General features: G+C 38.3%; 1 protein-coding gene across 7 annotated transcripts in view; it reads left to right on the forward strand.

Annotated features, from left to right (window-relative positions):
• EIF4G3 (eukaryotic translation initiation factor 4 gamma, 3) overlaps positions 1 to 18,019 on the forward strand; it is a 280,669-nt gene that overhangs the window by 243,977 nt on the left and 18,673 nt on the right. For 5 of the 7 annotated variants that reach the window (XM_014534335.1, XM_014534338.1, XM_014534337.1 and 2 more), the window contains 5 exons: positions 2,290 to 2,383; positions 4,173 to 4,287; positions 6,936 to 7,156; positions 8,876 to 8,991; positions 13,073 to 13,245. In XM_014534335.1, coding sequence (XP_014389821.1) covers positions 2,290 to 2,383; positions 4,173 to 4,287; positions 6,936 to 7,156; positions 8,876 to 8,991; positions 13,073 to 13,245 — 719 coding nt within the window. Of the gene's footprint in view, positions 1 to 2,289; positions 2,384 to 4,172; positions 4,288 to 6,935; positions 7,157 to 8,872; positions 8,992 to 13,072; positions 13,246 to 18,019 lie in introns of all 7 variants that reach the window. The other 2 variants (XM_014534341.1, XM_014534336.1) reach the window with 1 other exon arrangement.

The raw sequence follows: 18,019 nt of genomic DNA on the forward strand, positions 1-18,019 counted from the left end.
TCTAACTCTCTATCTCTCTCCCTTCCTCTCTGTAAAAAATCAATAAAATATATTTTAAAAAATAAATAAATAAAATAAATAAAACACAACAACAGCAGCCTGGCCGATGTGGCTCAGTGGTTGAGCATTGACCCATGAACCAAGAGGTCCCAGGTTTGATTCCTGGTCAGGGCACACGCCTGGTTGTGGGCTTAATACCCAGTGTGGGGCGTGCAGGGGAGGCAACTTCAACGATTCTCTCTCATTGATGTCTCCATCTCTGTATCCTTCTCCCTTCCTCTCTAAAAGGTCAATAAAAACATATTTTTAAAAATAATAATAAAACACACAACAGCTTCAAAATATTATTGAGAGGCAAAAGGTAGATTCCTTCTTGCTCATATAAAATAGCCATAATGCAGATTTTGAGATTTTTTTCCTGCAAGTCAGTATTGCTCATTGTATTCTTACATACTTTTCCTAACATTAGTCCTTTTTATTTCTATGAGGGTTTACTACCGTGTATCCTTAGCTCTGGGGAAGAAATAGCTAGCTGTTTAAGTCTAACCATGAAAGGACTTAATGGTTTGCTATATCCAAGGCCTAAAAGAAATAACAGAGGACCTACTAGAAATCATTCTGTGATAAATGTTTAATATACTCAATTTAACTTTCTCTCTCTTGAGACTCCATGGCCAGTGAGAGGAAATTTTCTCCTAGCAGATGTTTTCAGCAGAAGTTGATCACTGTAAATAGGGTGAAGAACATAGAGAAAGCAGAATTACATTTTGTAAAAGTGGAAACTTCTATAGCTCAGTGGGTTTGTCGAATTATTTGCAAGTCTAGTTTGATCCTTAGTTATAATATACTCCTTGTTCTGAAAATTGGCAGCCTACCAATAGGATGCTAAAGACAATCTAAAGTTAATGTGAAAACATCAAATGAAAGAAGATGACAAAAAGAAAACAGACTTTGATAAAGTTGGAAGAAGATGGAATATGTCTTTGCATCTTTATGGTTTTGTCAAAGCATTGCTTCAGGATAAAACATTACCTCTCTGGATCTCTCTTGATGTTAATTAGCTAGGATCCTATTCTCACAGATTCTGGTACCTTCTTTTGGTTGTTTATGTCTTAGATCAGGAATGAAATGGTTACTCCATCTCAATTGACAATGATCTAATGTGTCTGTGTTTTTAACTGTTGTTTCTGTGAATGAACACTCTAAAAAAAGAGTAGCGCTGATGCCCTGATCGGTTTGGCTCAGTGGATAGAGCGTTGGCCTGTGGACTGAAGGGTCCCGGGTTCGATTCCGGTTAGGGGCGTGTGCCTTGGTTGCGGGCACATCCCCAGTGGGGAGTGTGCAGAGGCAGCTGATCGATGTTTCTCTCTCATCGGTGTTTCTAACTCTCTATCCTTCTCCCTTCCTCTCTGTAAAAAAAAATCAATAAAATATATTAAAAAAAAAAAAAAGAATAGCTCTGGTATTAAACCTACAATATTCCTTCATATTTTGAAAAATATATCAATTGTTTTTTAACCAATTTTGTGTATATTCAGATAGTCATAATATACTCTATATGAGTATATCCTGGAAAAAAGTCAAAACCATTAAACAAATTCATTGTTAACTACAAGGGATTTATGTGAAAGTATGTCATTTATCAAGACAGCACTGTCAGAATATAGTAATACCTTTATTACAAAGAGCTGCATTACAGCCTTTGTGTTACATTGTAGTTCTATTCACTTGCACTAAAAATGTGCATGGAGGATTAAACCTGAAAGATAAGAGACCTTAACTCCCTATCTAACATTCTATTCTTGTTTTTCTAGTCCCCTTTATGAATACTCCCATTCCACCTTTCCATCTTTAGCCCCAGGCTATATTAGGCTGTGTTAAAATGTGAAATTGTTTTGTCAACAATCATATGAGGAGATTAATGAGTTCATTTAGTGGTATTTGTGTATTCCTTTTTTATTTTTTAAATCAATGTGTGTTGTTATACAAGAGGAACCATTAGAAACTGCTTACATTTAGCAAACTGGCACACCATTTTAGAGGACTTGAATACTTTCTCTAGACTGACCAGTGGTTTCAAATTGTGTTTTCTGGAAGCTGGATTCCAAGGAAGTGCTTTAGGGGCCATAGGAATCCCACTTTAATGTGAACAGCTCCAATTCATGTTTCTTAAATCAGCATTCCAAGCAAAATTTTGTTGCTAAAATTGGTTTTACTGAGCTGAAAATTAAAAGAAAAAGTATTCTTCTAGAATATTTCCTAGAATTGATCTTGTCACTTATGTTACAGCCCACAATTGATGAGAAAATTCAGCTGGTACCTAAAGCACAGCTGGGCAGTTGGGGAAAAGGCAGCAGCGGTGGAGCAAAGGCAAGCGAGACTGGTAAGCACAGAGAGCCCCTCCTTTCTCAGGAACCTGTGGTCCTTTAGCATTCACCTTACAGCACATTCCCACATCATTTAATGATGACTTTAGGAAAGGATCTATAAACAAATCCTGTGCAAACTTACTGGTGACCCTGACTAACATGACTTCCTCTTCAAAAGTGTTCCTTAGGTGTGTTGGTTTTTTTTAAAAAAAATAGGCTATTTTAAGACTTTAATCTCTTAGGTTCCTTTGTTTTTGTTCACAAGTCTATATATATAAAAGCCTAAGCGACTGAACAACCCATCAACCGGTCACTATGACATACACTGACCACTAGGGGGCAGGCGCTCAATGCAGGAGCTGCCCCCTGGTGGTCAGTGTGCTCCCGTGGCCCCTCCCCCTGGCCGCCAGCCAATCTCCCACAGCTCCTCCCCCCGTCGGCCAACCTCCCACAGCCCTGATCATTGGCCAGGCCAAGGGACCCCCCTCCTCCCGTGCATGAATTCATGCACCAGGCCCCTAGTTCAATATAATTACAGAAATTACTGGGACTCCAGTAATTTAAAAGACAAATTCATTTTTGCTGAGAAAAAGAATGTTAATAGCCAGAGCATTTAATTTTAGCTTGTTGTAAAACTTATTAGATTGAAATCGTTTTTAAAATCTTTTACCAAAAGTCATATTTTGAAAAATTGGACCTTGGGATGTGACCTTGACAAACACATCTTAAAAGCTGAAGAAGCCTTATGGAAAGAATAAAAACTTCATTGTTAACCTTCTTTCTGTATTTCCCTTTTACTAAGTAATTTTGACCTTTTTTTCTTTAAATAAAAAATATTATTATTCATTTAAACCTACATACATAATTTTACATAAATGAGATCATAACATTTCTATTACCTTTTTTAAGTGAAATATAGTTGATCCTTCAACAATTTGGGGTTAAGGATATCTCTTATGTTATAGCCCACAACTTATGAGAAAATTCAGCTGGTCTAACCATGAAAGGAATTTGTCACACTTCTACCTCTTCTCTCCCTTTTAATTAATTTTCTGCTTCTGATTTGCCGTGGGTGAGAAACTGCTTGTCCTGCTGGTTAAAATTGTCTAAAAGAAGACTAAATGGGGAAATCGGAAGATTCTCTCTTAAAATGAATAAAGTGTGTGATATTGGCTATTTAAAAATTACTTCTACATTTTTTTTGCTTGCCTCCACCCCATGCAGTCAAAAATCCATGTATAATTTTGACTCCCCAAAAACATAAGTTGTGCCTTGGTATCCATGGAGGATTGGTTCCAGGGCCCCCCTGCAGATACCAAACTCCTGGATGCTCAAGTTCCTTGTATAGAATGGTGCAGGTCAATGCATACAGTTAGCCCTCAGCATCTGCAGAACTCCCAACTGTGGATCAAAGGCAGTACAGGTATTTATTTTAAAATCCATATTTAAGTGGACCTACACAGTTCAAATCTGTGTTGTTCAAGGATCAACTATATTTTGTTTTGTTTTTGCTTGCCTCCATCCTTTCTGTTTGTCACTCCCATACCCAAAGGATAATTTAATTATGTTTTTAAAGAAGCAAGAACAAATTGTTGTAATGAGAAAAGATTTTTTTATTTTTTTTATACAAATTCTAACAGTCTGCTTCTCAAAATATGGCCTGTGGACCAGGAGATTGGCATCACCTTGTTAGACTTGTTAGAAGTGTCTAATCTCAAGCTCCACCCCAGGGAGGCAGATGAATTAGAAGCTGCATTTTAGTCATGGGATTTGTATTTTTCTCTCAATCCTCAACACTTATAGATCCCTTACGGTCAAGTGCTTCCAGCTTAAACAGATTCTCTGCTTTACAACCTCCAGCACCCTCAGGGTCTACATCCACACCTTTAGAGTTTGATTCCCGGCGGACTTTAACCAGGTAAGGAGAAGTCTGCTATCTATATTAGCTCAAGACTCACCTGCTTGTCTCTCTCTCTCTCTCTCTCTCTCTCTCTCTCTTTCTCTCTCTCTCTCTCACACACACACACACACACACACAGGTGCCCAGACAAATTATTATGATAATCCTTATGGATGGATTGCTATCATTCCTAAGATTGATTTCCTTTTTCTTTTCCTCCTTTAATCTTCACATTCTGTAATTTCCAAATAAGAACAAAATTGGGTGGTAGATTTAGGATGGGATGGAAAGAAAGGGTACGTTAATCTGGCAAATACCTAATGGTTTGCTCCTTAAGAAAGCCAGGCTGATTCAAAAGGCCCTGGGAGCTGTATAGGGCTCTCCAAGCTAATGCCACAGGATACTCTAGGGCAGCGGTTCTCAACCTGTGGGTCGCGACCCCTTTGGCAGTCGAACGACCCTCTCACAGGGGTAACCTAAGACCATCCTGCATATCAGAGATTTACATTACGATTCATAACAGTAGCAACATTACAGTTATGAAATAGCAACGAAAATAATTTTATGGTTGGGTCACAACATGAGGAACTGTATTTAAAGGGCCAGAAGGTTGAGAACCACTGCAAGGGATGAAGAGCCATTAGGTGGGGCCTTGAGAGTTGAGTTGGAGTTATTCAGGCGGCGAATGGGGAAGAACACTGTCAGCGAAGGAAGCAGGCTGGGGAAGGGTGTGTCTGGTCAAGTTTAGCTGAGCTGGAACTACGTTTTCTGAGCCACATGTGGCTCGCGAGCCACGGTTTGCCGAGCCGCAGTTTGCCGACCACTGCTCTAGGATAATTTAGCAATCTCAAGCATGGAGATGAAAAGGAGGTCTGACAGCGCCCATACACACCTCACTGTCACACTATTCTTCTAGTTATATTTGAGGTTGTCTTTTTTTTTCACTACTATGTATTCTATCCTCTGACTTTTGTTTTTATAGGATTCATACAGTCAAGAGTTCTTTTGGCTAGTCTCCTGAGAATTGATGAGGACCTGTAGTATAGTGACAGAGAACAAAAAAAAATTTTTTTAAGCCTCACTCAGGGATATGTTTTTATTGGTTTTTAGAGAGAGAAGAAGGGAGAGATAATTGACATGAGAGAGAAATATCCATCAGTTGCCTCCAGTACTTGCCCTGAGCAGATCAAACCCACAACCTAGGTATGTGCCCTGATCGGAAATCAAACCCACCAACTTTTGGTGTATGAGACGATGCTCTTACCAACTGAGCCACCTGACCAGGGTGAACACAAGATTTTTGATATAAGTAGAGCTGAAGTTTCTTTATGCTCTCAAACTTTAATTTTTTACTAATGTAATGCTTGGCTAGGTAGACTTTCTAAGCTGTGTTACTATTCCCTTAACACCTGAGACAAAATATGCTTAGCACAAGTCAACTTTGTTTTTTAAATATGTTTTTATTGATTTTCGAAAGAGGAAGGCAGGTAGAAATGTCCTTGAGACAGAGAAACATCGATCGGCTGCCTCTTGCACACTCCCTGCTGGTGATTGAGCCCACAACCAGGGCATGTGCTCTGACCTGGAATTGAACCTGCGACCTCTCAGTGCATGGGACATCGCTCAACCAACTGAGCAACGGCAGCTAGGACACAGTCAATTTTCTAATGATAACTGGGATTGTTATTGAGCATTAGTTGTGCTATTGAAGTCTTTGTGGCTCTTAGCTCTGCTATAAATTTCCCCCGATGGCTGTGCTTTTTGAGTGTGTATAGCTTTTTTTACAGTGCTTAGACTGTTGTCACACTTCTGCCTCTTCTGCCCCTTTTAATTAACTTTCTGCTTCTGATTTTCCATGGGTGAGAAACTGCTTGTCTGGTTAGAATTATCTAAAAGAAGACTATATAGGGAAACAGGAAGATTCTCTCTTAAAATTAAAGTGTGTGACATCGGCTATTCAAAAATTACTTCTACTACTTGGTTCTCAGATATTTTTCATATAGTTGAAGTTTCTAAATAAATAACATATTGTATAATTTCTAAGATAGTGATACCATGTTCTTTCAGTATTCTGTTTTTCTTTCACTCATTTGGTCCATATATTCACCACTGTCTTCGTTATCTTAAAAGATTTTCTAAAAGTAAAACAAGGAATTTCTATTGTCATTTAAAAATTTTAAGTTAGTATCCCTTTAACATATTTAAGAGAAAAATTAAGCTATCTTTTTTAAAATTTATCTTTATTGTTGAAAGTATACTGATGTCCACTTTTTTTCCCCATTGACCCCCTCCACTCTGCATCTGCCCCTCCCCCATACCTTCATCACACAATTGTCTATGTCCATGGGTTATGCATAGATGCATATAAGTTCTTTGGTTAATCTCTTCCCAAGCTATCTTAATACTCTCTTTTTTTAATTAAATTTATTAAGGTGACATTGGTCAACATGAACTTACAGGTTTCAGTTATGAATATTCTCTTTAAAGCACTGATTTACATGTTTTTATAAATAATTACACTTTAAAATATAATTGATACCTTACATATCTAAAGTTTTCTCAAAAATGATTCTGCATGCTTTAGAAAAACTAAATTAAGTTGCTTTATAATTTAAATATATAAGGAGATGGGGGTCTTTCTTTTGACAAGTGTTTTGTCTTTTAAGTCGTGGAAGCACAGGCAGGGAGAAGAATGACAAACCCCTTCCACCTGCAACAGCTCGTCCGAACACTTTCATAAGGGGCAGCAGCAGTAAAGACCTGTTAGACAATCAGTCTCAAGAAGAGCAACGAAGAGAGATGCTGGAGACTGTGAAACAGCTTACAGGAGGCATGGATGTGGAAAGGAACATCGCTGAGGCTGACCGGAGCAAAGCCAGGGAGTCAGGTGAGAGACTGTATAAACACATAGGATGAAGGATTGGGCCTTCAATTTGGAAGGAAAAATATAAAGGAGACTTTGTGCCTGAGTAAATTTCATGGTAACAACACACACACTGGCACCTTAAAAGTTAAAGGCATCATCCTCAGAGTTTTGTAACCTAGTTCTCATTCCTCAGGTGTCCTTTTGTTCAGCAGTTTGTAAATTTTCTTTCTCTGTTAAATGTGATGATGATGAAGTAAGCAATCTGAAATTCTTACAAGTTCTCTACATAACATCCCACTGTGCATAGAGTGCTTATGCTTTGTAGAGCCCCTCAAATGTATGGAATTCTGACACTGAGACACTGCAAGGCAAACCAAAGAGAGAGTATCAGATTGTCTTTTGTTACTTTCATGTTCCTTGGTAATCTCTGTGGGTTTTGTACGTTTAGCATGTATATGCTTAGAGGAAGACTCAGATAATGCTCTAAAAATTGCCACATGAGTTTAACCTATCTGTGTTTCAGTTTCCTCATTTGCTACCTGGGGATAACAAGTGTAGGGTTATTATGAAGATTAAATGAGAAGTCAATACATGTAACTACTGAGAACATTACCTGATAAATACAAAGTTTTCAAAAGGTACTAGAGGTCGTGGTGGTGATGATGATAATGATAGTGATGAAAAATAGTTTAAAGATAATTTTTAGCATCTTTTAACTCTTCACCCTGAAGTAATACTGGTTGTTTATAACATTTTTATAACTTTAAAATTTGTTTTACTCTTTAAATTGTGTCTTCTAACTGTAATCTTTAAATGGATTTCAAAAGCAAGTTGAAATGTCTTCCCCCAACTGATAGAGACTCCAGATCCTTCATTTTTAAGGACATGTAGCTTTCTTATCTGTGTTAAGTATTTTGGGAACATAATAAAATAGGTCATGGAAATACCATGTAGTGAATAATGTAGCACAGCTGCCCTTTGGATGTTTACTGTCTTGATCATTTGTCCATTTACCGTGTGCACACTGAGCAACTAGTGACTTCTGGGCACTCATTCCCTGCTCTCAGCCTTCAGTCTCTGGGTCAGGAAGACCTTTATCAAATAGTTTTACAAAATAATCCCTATCAATACAAACTAAGAAAAATGCTGTGAAGGAAAGGAACACAGTTCTAAGGGCGTATTTAACAAAGGAACTGCCTAGAATGGACAGAGGGATAGCAGGAAAAGCTTCCCTAAGGACGGAAGGACCAATAGGCCTTAAAACAGGTTTGTAGGGAGGGGTAGGTATGGAGCAGAGAGCAAGAGCATTCCAGACAGGGAGTACCATGAGCACAGTGGTACGAGGCAGAGCCATGTCATGTTCAAGCACTTGCCAAAGGCCAGTGTGGGTGTAACTCTGTACAATTATACAGGCCTCAGGTGCGCTCTTCATCTTAGAAGCAATGGAGAGGAGTCAAAATACTGAAAGGAACAAAAAAGCTTTAATTATAAACATTTATCATATCCTCTATCCTTTTAATTGTTGTGATCATAAAGTTACTTACTGTATATCTATTCTAAAATAGATGTTTCTGTATTCTGCTTTTAGGTATCTTGCTTTGTCAAATTTGTACCTATTTTTAATACCTTTACTGAAAAAAGTGATATAACAACATGTAAACATTATCAACTATGATATCACCATTTTAATGATACTTTTTGTCATTTTTACTTTCTTACTTTTTTAAACCTCACTAGTAGTGAAACCAGAAATTCCAACAACATCAGCCCCTGACAAGCCTTCATTGTCAGAAGAGGAAATGGAGAGGAAGTCGAAATCTGTCATTGATGAATTTCTACACATTAATGATTTTACGGTAAATGAGATATTTTTCAAGAAAGCAACAACAGAGAAAGCCCTATGACAGACATAGTAACTTGGTTCTGTTTAGTTGTCATTGTGAACTAACAAGACTTAGAATGTGTGATCCAAGTCCTACACAGCTCAGTTTGCACAACCTTCATACATTTCTGCCTAGTCCTCTCTTTTAAATTATGTAGTTGACAAGATCAAGTGGCAGGGAGAGAGAATGGGTACCAATCCATCCCCCACTATGGGGTAACCAAATTGGCTTTGATATTAATGATCAAAACCAAGACATTATTATTATGAGGCATTTCTGGCTCCCTGTCTATTACCTCTCATGATCTTTATGGTCAGTTTATCGTCATTCTTCTATTAACTTTATAGTATGGCTGATACTACTTCGTCTTTATTTCATAAGTAGAAAACAGGCACAGAGGAGTAAACAGTGGGCCAGGGTCAGACAGCCTAAATCAAACATTTCAAGACATAGCTTTGCATTTGCCCTTCGTTAGCCCTGAGCGTCTCTTTGATCTTCACTTTAAGATGGTAGTGAATAAGAGAGATATACTGCCTGGCTTCATGTGCCCTAATGTCTAGTTGCAGAGACAGACCCTAAACAGGTAACTGCACATTTAGATATTTAAATTGTAGTTATAATAAATGCTGTAGATCTATTTTGGAGAGATCATATAATGAGACTTAATTTAGGGATCTGGAGTAAACAAAGGCTTGTTAAAAATATTTGTCAGATATATTAAGTCCTTTGCTTTGGCATATATAATAAAAAATTCTTTCAAGTTTCTCTTGACAACCTAGTTATTATCTGCTTTCCATACAAAAAATTCAGCTTGGTGTTAGCTATAGCCCAACTTTCTAAAAACTTCAAGCCGTGAAATTGTCCAAAATTTAGAAGAAATAGGAAGTTTTCATGACAAGCAATTTCGAGAGGAGGACTTAGTAGAAGCCCTTGAAAACCAGCAAAAATAAATAAACATTAACAGAAAAGAGCCAAAGCATATACTTAATATACTGTGATTTGTTAGTTAGATTCTTAGAAAGGAGAATATTTTTGTAAAATGGTAGCACAGCTTTTTTTCCTGTGTGGTAGTAGAGAAATATGAGACTCACAAGAAAGAGGAAAGGCTAAGAAAGATGAAAAGATGAACAGCAGAGACAGTAAGGAAGAAAGCAGTGGAATTTGGCTTTAGAAATAATTTGAGGAATATGAAAAGTCAGTGAGCAGCCAAAACTTTGAAAGAGGAAAAAATATGACCCTGTGATGAGCTGAAGATATAGGGAGAAAGGACCTTAGTAACACTTATGTGCAACAAGAGGACTCTTGGATTCATCATTAGCCCTACATCTGGCCTGCAGTGTTGAAGGGACAATCAGGTATGACTCATAATGAGGTCTTACTATGGACTCTGTGCTATTTTACAAATATTATATGTATAAACCTTTCTGGTAATAATATTATAATAGCCATTTTTAAAGATAAGGAAACTGAGATGCAAAGAGGTAAAATAGCATGCTTTAAGTTATGTTGCTGATAAGTGGCAGACTCAGTATTCAAAGCCAGGCTGCTAGCTTTAGAGCATAAACTATACTTTATCTTATTATCTTTAGGGTATTAGTGTGTCATACTAAAGGCTTAGAGAGCTCATCCTAAGGAAGAGTTTTTTCCTAACATCTTAATAGATGCTATTATTATCCTATATAATAAAAGCCTAATATGCTAAGTGTCCGGTCATCTGGTCATCGTTCAACCAACCAAAGCATAATATGCTAATAATATGCTAAGGCCGCTCAACCACTCACTATGATGTGCACTGACCACCGGGGGCAGACAGTTGACCGGTTGACCAGTCGCTATGATGTGCACTTACCACCAGAGGGCAGACACTCCAACCCATGGATTAGCTTGCTGCTAGGGTCCAGCCAATTGGGACTGAGCAAGACAGGCCAGACATGCCCTGGGGCCCTCTCGGGGTCCCTCCCCACCTGGCCAACCTCCTGCATCCCTTCCCGGCCCTGATCCTTCACCAGTGGGGTCCCTCAGCCTGGCCTGCGCCCTCTCACAATCCGGGACCCCTTGGGGGTGTCGGAGAGGCGGTTTTGGCCCGATACCGCAGGCCAGGCCGAGGGACCCCACTAGTTAACAATAATAAAAATATTTATTGAGCTTTTGTTTGGAAGTTAAGGCTGAGAGATTAAAGTACACTCCTCGACTCACACAGTAGTGACCGAGCCAGGATTCAAACCTATATTTGTCTGACTCTACAGCCTGTTTTTAGCTTCTGTGACATATCTTGATTGAGTACCTAAAATGTGCCAGCCACATTTTAGGAAATACTGCCTGGATATACTGTAGTATATGTAATGAGTAGCCCTGGTCTGTTTTTATGGGTCTTTTAGTGGGAAATGAAGACAAAGCTGCTCTAAATATAGGTAATAAATAAACAAACAAACAGCTACCAAATAAAATGTTTCAGTGCGGAGAAGTAAAATTGGGTGATTTTAAGAGTCCATGGTTGGGAAGTCACAGAGACCATATCATTTCAGCTGAGAGCTCAACAAGAAAAATCAAACCGTGAGAAAATTAGGGAGAAGGGCAGGATTATGAACTGCTGGACATTAGAGGTATCGTGATGTAGTTAGTTGGTCCTATATGCAGATTCAGTGAATTCCCATTGAAAGACACTTACTTAATCACTCAGGTTAAAGTGAAGATTGAATTGAATACTTGCATTCCTTTCCACTCTCTCCTTAAAAGGCATTATAATGATGATGATGCTCTTAATATGAGGCAAAAACCCACAAGCGTAAGAGGCATAGGGAATAGATAGCAGCAACATTCTGGAAGTTGGACATTAGAAGGATGATGGCAATTTATTTAGCAGACTATGAATGAGCATGAAGTGCAGATGGAGCTGGAAATGACAACTAGCCTGAATGTTTCAAAAATGCCAATGTCATAAAAGGGTAAAAAAGAGAGAGAGGACTGTCTAGATTAAAGGAGTCTAAAGAGACATCATGACATGTGATGCCAGGTTTTTAATCAGATCCTAAAACAACAACAAGCTATATTGGACATTTGGGAACAATTATGGGAATTCAAGTATGTACTATATATGTCAGATAATATTTGTATTGACTATTGTATGCATGTTAAATTGCTTAGATGTAGAGAAAAAACTAACAGTGGATGAATCTCAATTGAAGTGAAGCTATCTAGGTGTACATTGTACTATTTAATTTGTCTGTAGTTGGAAATTTTTCTAGATAGAAAGTTGGCATGGGGAGGTATTAAATAAAGTAGCAGAGGGGCAATAAAGCATCAGTGAGACACCTACATGGCCTTACCCCTCCTTCAATCAGGAGGCTGCCCTTCTCACATGCATCTTCCCCCTCAGAAGAGCTGCTCTTTTTAGAGGTGAAACCAAAGGATTTTGTACTCAAAGTTGAGAGGTGAGGGCAGGTTGGCACACTGCTATATTGGTGATTCAGCCTTGGCTGCCAGGCTTTTACCCTCCACACCAAATATATCACCTAGCCAGGTCACCCCAGGGTAAGAACCCCAAGAACTTCATAAGGGGTTTTAGTACTTAAGCTAAGCATATATACTTTACTGCCAAAGAAGACCTTTTTCATTGAAGATTTTGCAAGTATTAACATACCCAAACAGAATTACCTCAGTTGCCATTTTAAGGAAGGCCTTTGAATCATGACATTGAATTTCTATTTCATAATACACGATTTTTAGTTTTTAAAATGAGCATAAAATAAGCAAACATTGTGTAGAAAAATATGTTTTTGTCTCTGGTCCTTTGAGTGATCTTGAATAAAGTTGTTAACCTAAACGCATTTGCTTATAAAGACACACTTCTTTTGTTTTGAAAATATGATTAATATTGTCTATATCAGCCTGCATTTTACTGAGTTGTATTAATGTTTTAAAAACTATATGTGAAAATGTCTTGTTTGTTGAGCTTTCTGCTGAGTTTGTCATAAGTAAAAGATTTTAAGCTTATTTTAACCATCTGGTAATTCTATCTAGATTTGGGATAAGCTTTTATTTGCTATTTGAACAGGAAGCCATGCAGTGTGTGGAGGAGCTGAATGCCCAGGGCCCGCTACACGTGTTTGTGAGAGTGGGGGTTGAGTCCACCCTGGAAAGGAGCCAAATCACCAGGGATCACATGGGCCAGTTACTGTATCAGCTGGTGCAGTCAGAGAAGCTCAGCAAGCAGGACTTTTTCAAAGGGTCAGTATTCTCCTCAAGAATGGTGGTATTCCTTGACTAGACTCTTGAGTAGTTCATTTTAATAGCATATATCTACCTTAAGTTTTTAGCTTTTTTCATAGATTAAATTGTGCCCTCTCTAACATGTTGATGTGTAATATTGATAATATGTTAGTTGGTATGATGGAATTTGTAGACTGTACTAAATCATAAAAGTTATCTTCTGCTTTTTTATACTAATTGTTAGACCTATATTAAGACATAAGTAAGGTAGCAGAGATCCCTTAACCGTGGGGAACCTGAGGCCTCACCAGCTAAGTAAACCCTTGGCTATTCTTTGAGGAAAAAACTTTTCTTTGTGAAAACTTTTTGAAAATTTGACTTAACCCAGAAAGCCTTAAACCTTTCAATAGACCATATTTGTGTTTGCCCGTGTTAGCACTGTAGAAGGGTATGTAACTCCAAGTTGTTAATGAGTTAGTCTATTCCAGGTTGGGTTCATTATGACTCCTGCTGATGGTTAGTTTGACGAAGTCTGGCTGTCACTGGTGTTGATCCTCATTTGATCAGATTCTGATTTCTTTGTGCTACACCATCATCACATGTGGATGGATCAGTTCTTTGTGGTACAGCCATAGAATCTTACCCAGGCTTAGGTTCTAAAAGCAATGTTTAAGAGGAAGATTGCATATGTCAAAAAATTTAGTTTTAGGAGCCATGTTGTACAATATAAACTTACAATCACAGCCATCTCTGATAAATGCTCACTCTCTAAGGGAACAGGAACTAAGACTTCCTGGGGGCTGGACACCAGATCCACATCTCCCAGCTCATACTCACTTGGGATAGCTCATTAAGCAGAATGGCAGTAAGAATTCTGCATTATTCAAGTTATTTTTCTCCGTGTAAATCTTTTTTGCCAAGCTCGTGTACTTTTTGCTGTTGTTTTGTTAATCTTCACCAGAGGGTATCTTTTCTATTGATTTTTAGAGAGAGTGGAAGGGAGGGAAGGAGAAACATCGATGTGAGAGTGGCACATCAATTGGTCACCCCCCGCATGTGCCCCAACCGGGGCTAGAGATCGAACCTTCAACCCAGGGACATACCCTTGACTGAGAATCAAACCTGAGATCCTTCGGTCAGCAGGCCGACACTCTAACCACTTAGCAACACCAGCCAGGGCTCAGGTTGTATTCTTGTGCATTAAATGCACGTGTGATGAAATGCTACTGTGTGTCTTTCAGCTATGGTCAACCTCTTAGAATAGTGTAATCATTAAATGCCAAGATTGAATGTACTTAGAAAAATTACTCATTTGATTTTGTGAGGAAAGGTGGCATTGTCCTCAAGGTTCTGGAAAATGTATACTTGCCCCTAGGATCATTAAAAAGTTGTCTTTCATCCTGGTCAGTGTGGCTCACTGGATTGAGCGTCATCCCATGCACCAAGAGGTCACGGATTCGATTCCCAGTCAGGGCACATGCCTGGGTTTAATTCAATCCCTAGTAGAGGGTATACAGGAGATAACCAATCAATGTTTCTATCTCTCTCAACCTCTCCCTCTCTCTAAAAAAATCAATAGAAACATTTTTTTCAAGTTGTCTTTCAGCAGTAAGTTAAATTTCTCTGAATTCAGTGCCTGACTAGATTAAGGCTATCTGACCCAGTTAATTTAATAAGAAACTTTGGCAAAAATTGCTGTGGTTGTTGGCATTTAAGGCCAGGATGGTTTCCAGTTTTAAAAGAGAAATATGTTGTTCACTCCAGTAACCAACCAGTATAAATAATTAAAGCAATGAGGGGTGTACACACCCGCACAAACAAATTGAGGTCTGCCCCTAGCCAACTTGAAAGTATAATTTCAACCCCCTAGAACTACATTTGCAATAACTATTATATTATTTTATAAAAAACTTAGTTTTTACCCAGATATTGTGCTATAGTCACCAGAAAATTTGGGAAATGCTGGATTATTACTTACTGTTTCATGTCTCTCTTCAAACTATACTCAGAAATTGATTCATATCTGGAAAGACCCCAAGAAGTATAGACTGGCTTCATCAGTTTTACTTGAATTTGTGAGGTGCCAGCTTGCTTTCTAGGCTGTCTCAGACATTTGCATTTCCCTTTGTTGGTCCCTTGAGGAAAAAGTGTCCTCCAGTCATGGTATCCACACTTTCACTGGCACTGTAGCTGCTGCTGACGGTACTACCACAACCATTTATTTAGACTGAAAATGAGATTAACACTTCTGTGTCTCAGTAACTACTTCATCTTTTTCTATTTTAACTTCCTTCTGCAGCTAGAGATAATGCAGTGGCTCCAGGCTAGCTTTTAATATTAAATTAGACCTAACCAGGCCATCCTTAGATCAGAACCCCTACAAAGACCCCTATTTCTCCCTAAATGGAGAGACCTGGCAATTTTTTCTAAGATGGAAACAAACCGATAGTTTCAAGTCATTATCCACAAAGAGGCTTCTTGCAAGTAGATCAGAGTTTCCCAGTTACTTCTAAAGTCCAAGTTATAAATAGTCCATACTGTCCAGAGAGGCCAGTTCATTGGAGCCATGGAAATGCCCTAAGTCTTATGTCTCTTTAGTCCCGACATCCAAATATTTTTGTTTTTATACAGCATTGTGGGGGAGCACCTAAGGTTAGCTTTCTTGTATGCTGCTACTGCTTAGATGCCAACTTTTGAGTGGTCATTGAAGCTATTTCTATCTAGTTTCCCAAGCGAGCCATCTCTCCTGCAGTTCCTTTTAAGGCATGCAATGCTACTAAATATTAAGTTAGATTAGACAGAAGTTTCAAATAGGCTCTTTGTGTCAGGTTGTTTATAAATAAAGCTTAGATCCTTTGGAATTTTCCTTACAAGGTGCTACATCAACTCTGAGCATAACAGTTGCCATATATCAAACATCTCCACAAAGGCAACATCAGCCATTCTCTTAGAATATTCAGGACTTGAATCTAAATGCTTTATGATGTAAAGTAGGTGGGTAGGTGCAGTTCAAGCACTGTTTTATATCATGGCTTTAGACGACTTCTTTTTTAAGTGTCTAGTAAGGGTAGATGAGTGCACTATTAGCACTCAACTATTAGCCACAGAATTGGAATCACTTTGAAAGTTTAATAAACATGACATCCAGGATGGTAAAAATTGGAGTTGACAATAAACACAAAATATGTGTCCTTCAGGAGGCTTGATATATTAGTATTTCACTTTGAGAAATGTTTGTTGGAGAGGAAATTTTTATCACCTCCTTTTTTGGAACTTTTCTTGCCACAATGGCATTTCTGCCTTTGTAAGAAGTTAGAGTTCAGAGCTTACACAGACATTCATACTAAGGTTCAAGTGCAAAATTGCAGAGGTGCCAGTGGACAGTGAAGACCCTATTTGCTCATCTAGGTAGGATCTGGTTTAAATAGTCTTTGCAGATGATACTGCAGTAGAAGAAGGCTTTCATCTTCTTTTATTTCTCCCTTTAACCTGTAGTTAGATTCTTTTGATTAGTCATAATAATACTTGATCAATCTGACTTTTAGATGTACTCACTATCTCTTCCTTATTTATCTACAGCCAAATTTCCATTTAAAACTTAGTTATCTTCATGCAAATTGTACAAGAGCTGCTGACAATATCATTTCCAATTTGTGTTAGATTATTTTGGCCTTTTAGCAGATTTCTGATCAGACCTTTACTGAATTTTTTAAAATTCCAACTTTGCCGAACCGGTTTGGCTCAGTGGACAGAACATCGGCCTGCAGACTGAAGGGTCCCAGGTTCGATTCCGGTCAAGGGCATGTACCTTGGTTGTGGGCACATCCTCAGTTGGGGGAGTGCAGGAGGCAGCTGATCGATGTTTCTCTCTCATCGATGTTTCTAACTCTCTATCCCTCTCCCTTCTTCTCTGTATAAAATCAATAAAATATATTTAAAAAAAAATTCCAACTTTTAACCATGTACTCCTTTTCTAAATTAAATTTTAGGCAGGAACCCAGTATATAAAATAAATAAAAGTAGATCTTCTATAATTGAAATGGGGGGAGGATGCCTAAAGTCCCACCTATGGACCCTTTCCAAAGTGCAGTCCAGTGGGTGTGATGGTCACTACATACCAAGAAGCAAGGGTATGGTATAGCTCTATTTCAGTCATTCAGGCAGCAAAAAATGTGTATTATGCAAGGCATTTTTATAGACGATGTAGTATGTAGTCCAAAGACTACTGTGTGTAGGAGCTTCTACATACCTAGGATTTTTCTTTTAAAACCATACAAAAGGATTTAGTAACTAAAAATAAATGTCTTATAACAGGATTGTTTTATGGAAATCCTATGTTCAGCCAAACATGGTTTTTTTTATCAGCAGTATGGATTTGACCAGTGATTGTGTTCTGCAAATAGTCCCATGACTAATTGAGAAGTAGAATACCAAGGCAAGAATATGGGTATCTTTTAGTTGTAATATGAGATGAAAATAGCAGTAGTCATACTGCTGAAAGACCAGCACGGCTGCAGTTATTGTCTCATGGGCTCATTAAACAGCTTAATCTATGCCACTAACCCATGAAACATGAATTGGCATTATAGGGTGATTAACCCAGAAATCTTGGAGTCCGTCCAGATTATGGTCTATTAGTAACACATTAACTGAGCTGAAAGTCTACACATTATGGGAGAATAGTCAAGTATCTGTTGTATCACAAATAGATGTCAAATAATTCCAAGCTGGAAACTCAGAAAGTTGGCGTTAAGGATTCATGGAGTCCAGAGTTGGATAATGTGGTTAAGCT

This window comes from Myotis brandtii, unplaced genomic scaffold (genome assembly GCF_000412655.1).
Source record: "Myotis brandtii unplaced genomic scaffold, ASM41265v1 scaffold129, whole genome shotgun sequence".
In the NCBI taxonomy this organism is placed as follows: Eukaryota; Metazoa; Chordata; class Mammalia; order Chiroptera; family Vespertilionidae; genus Myotis; species Myotis brandtii.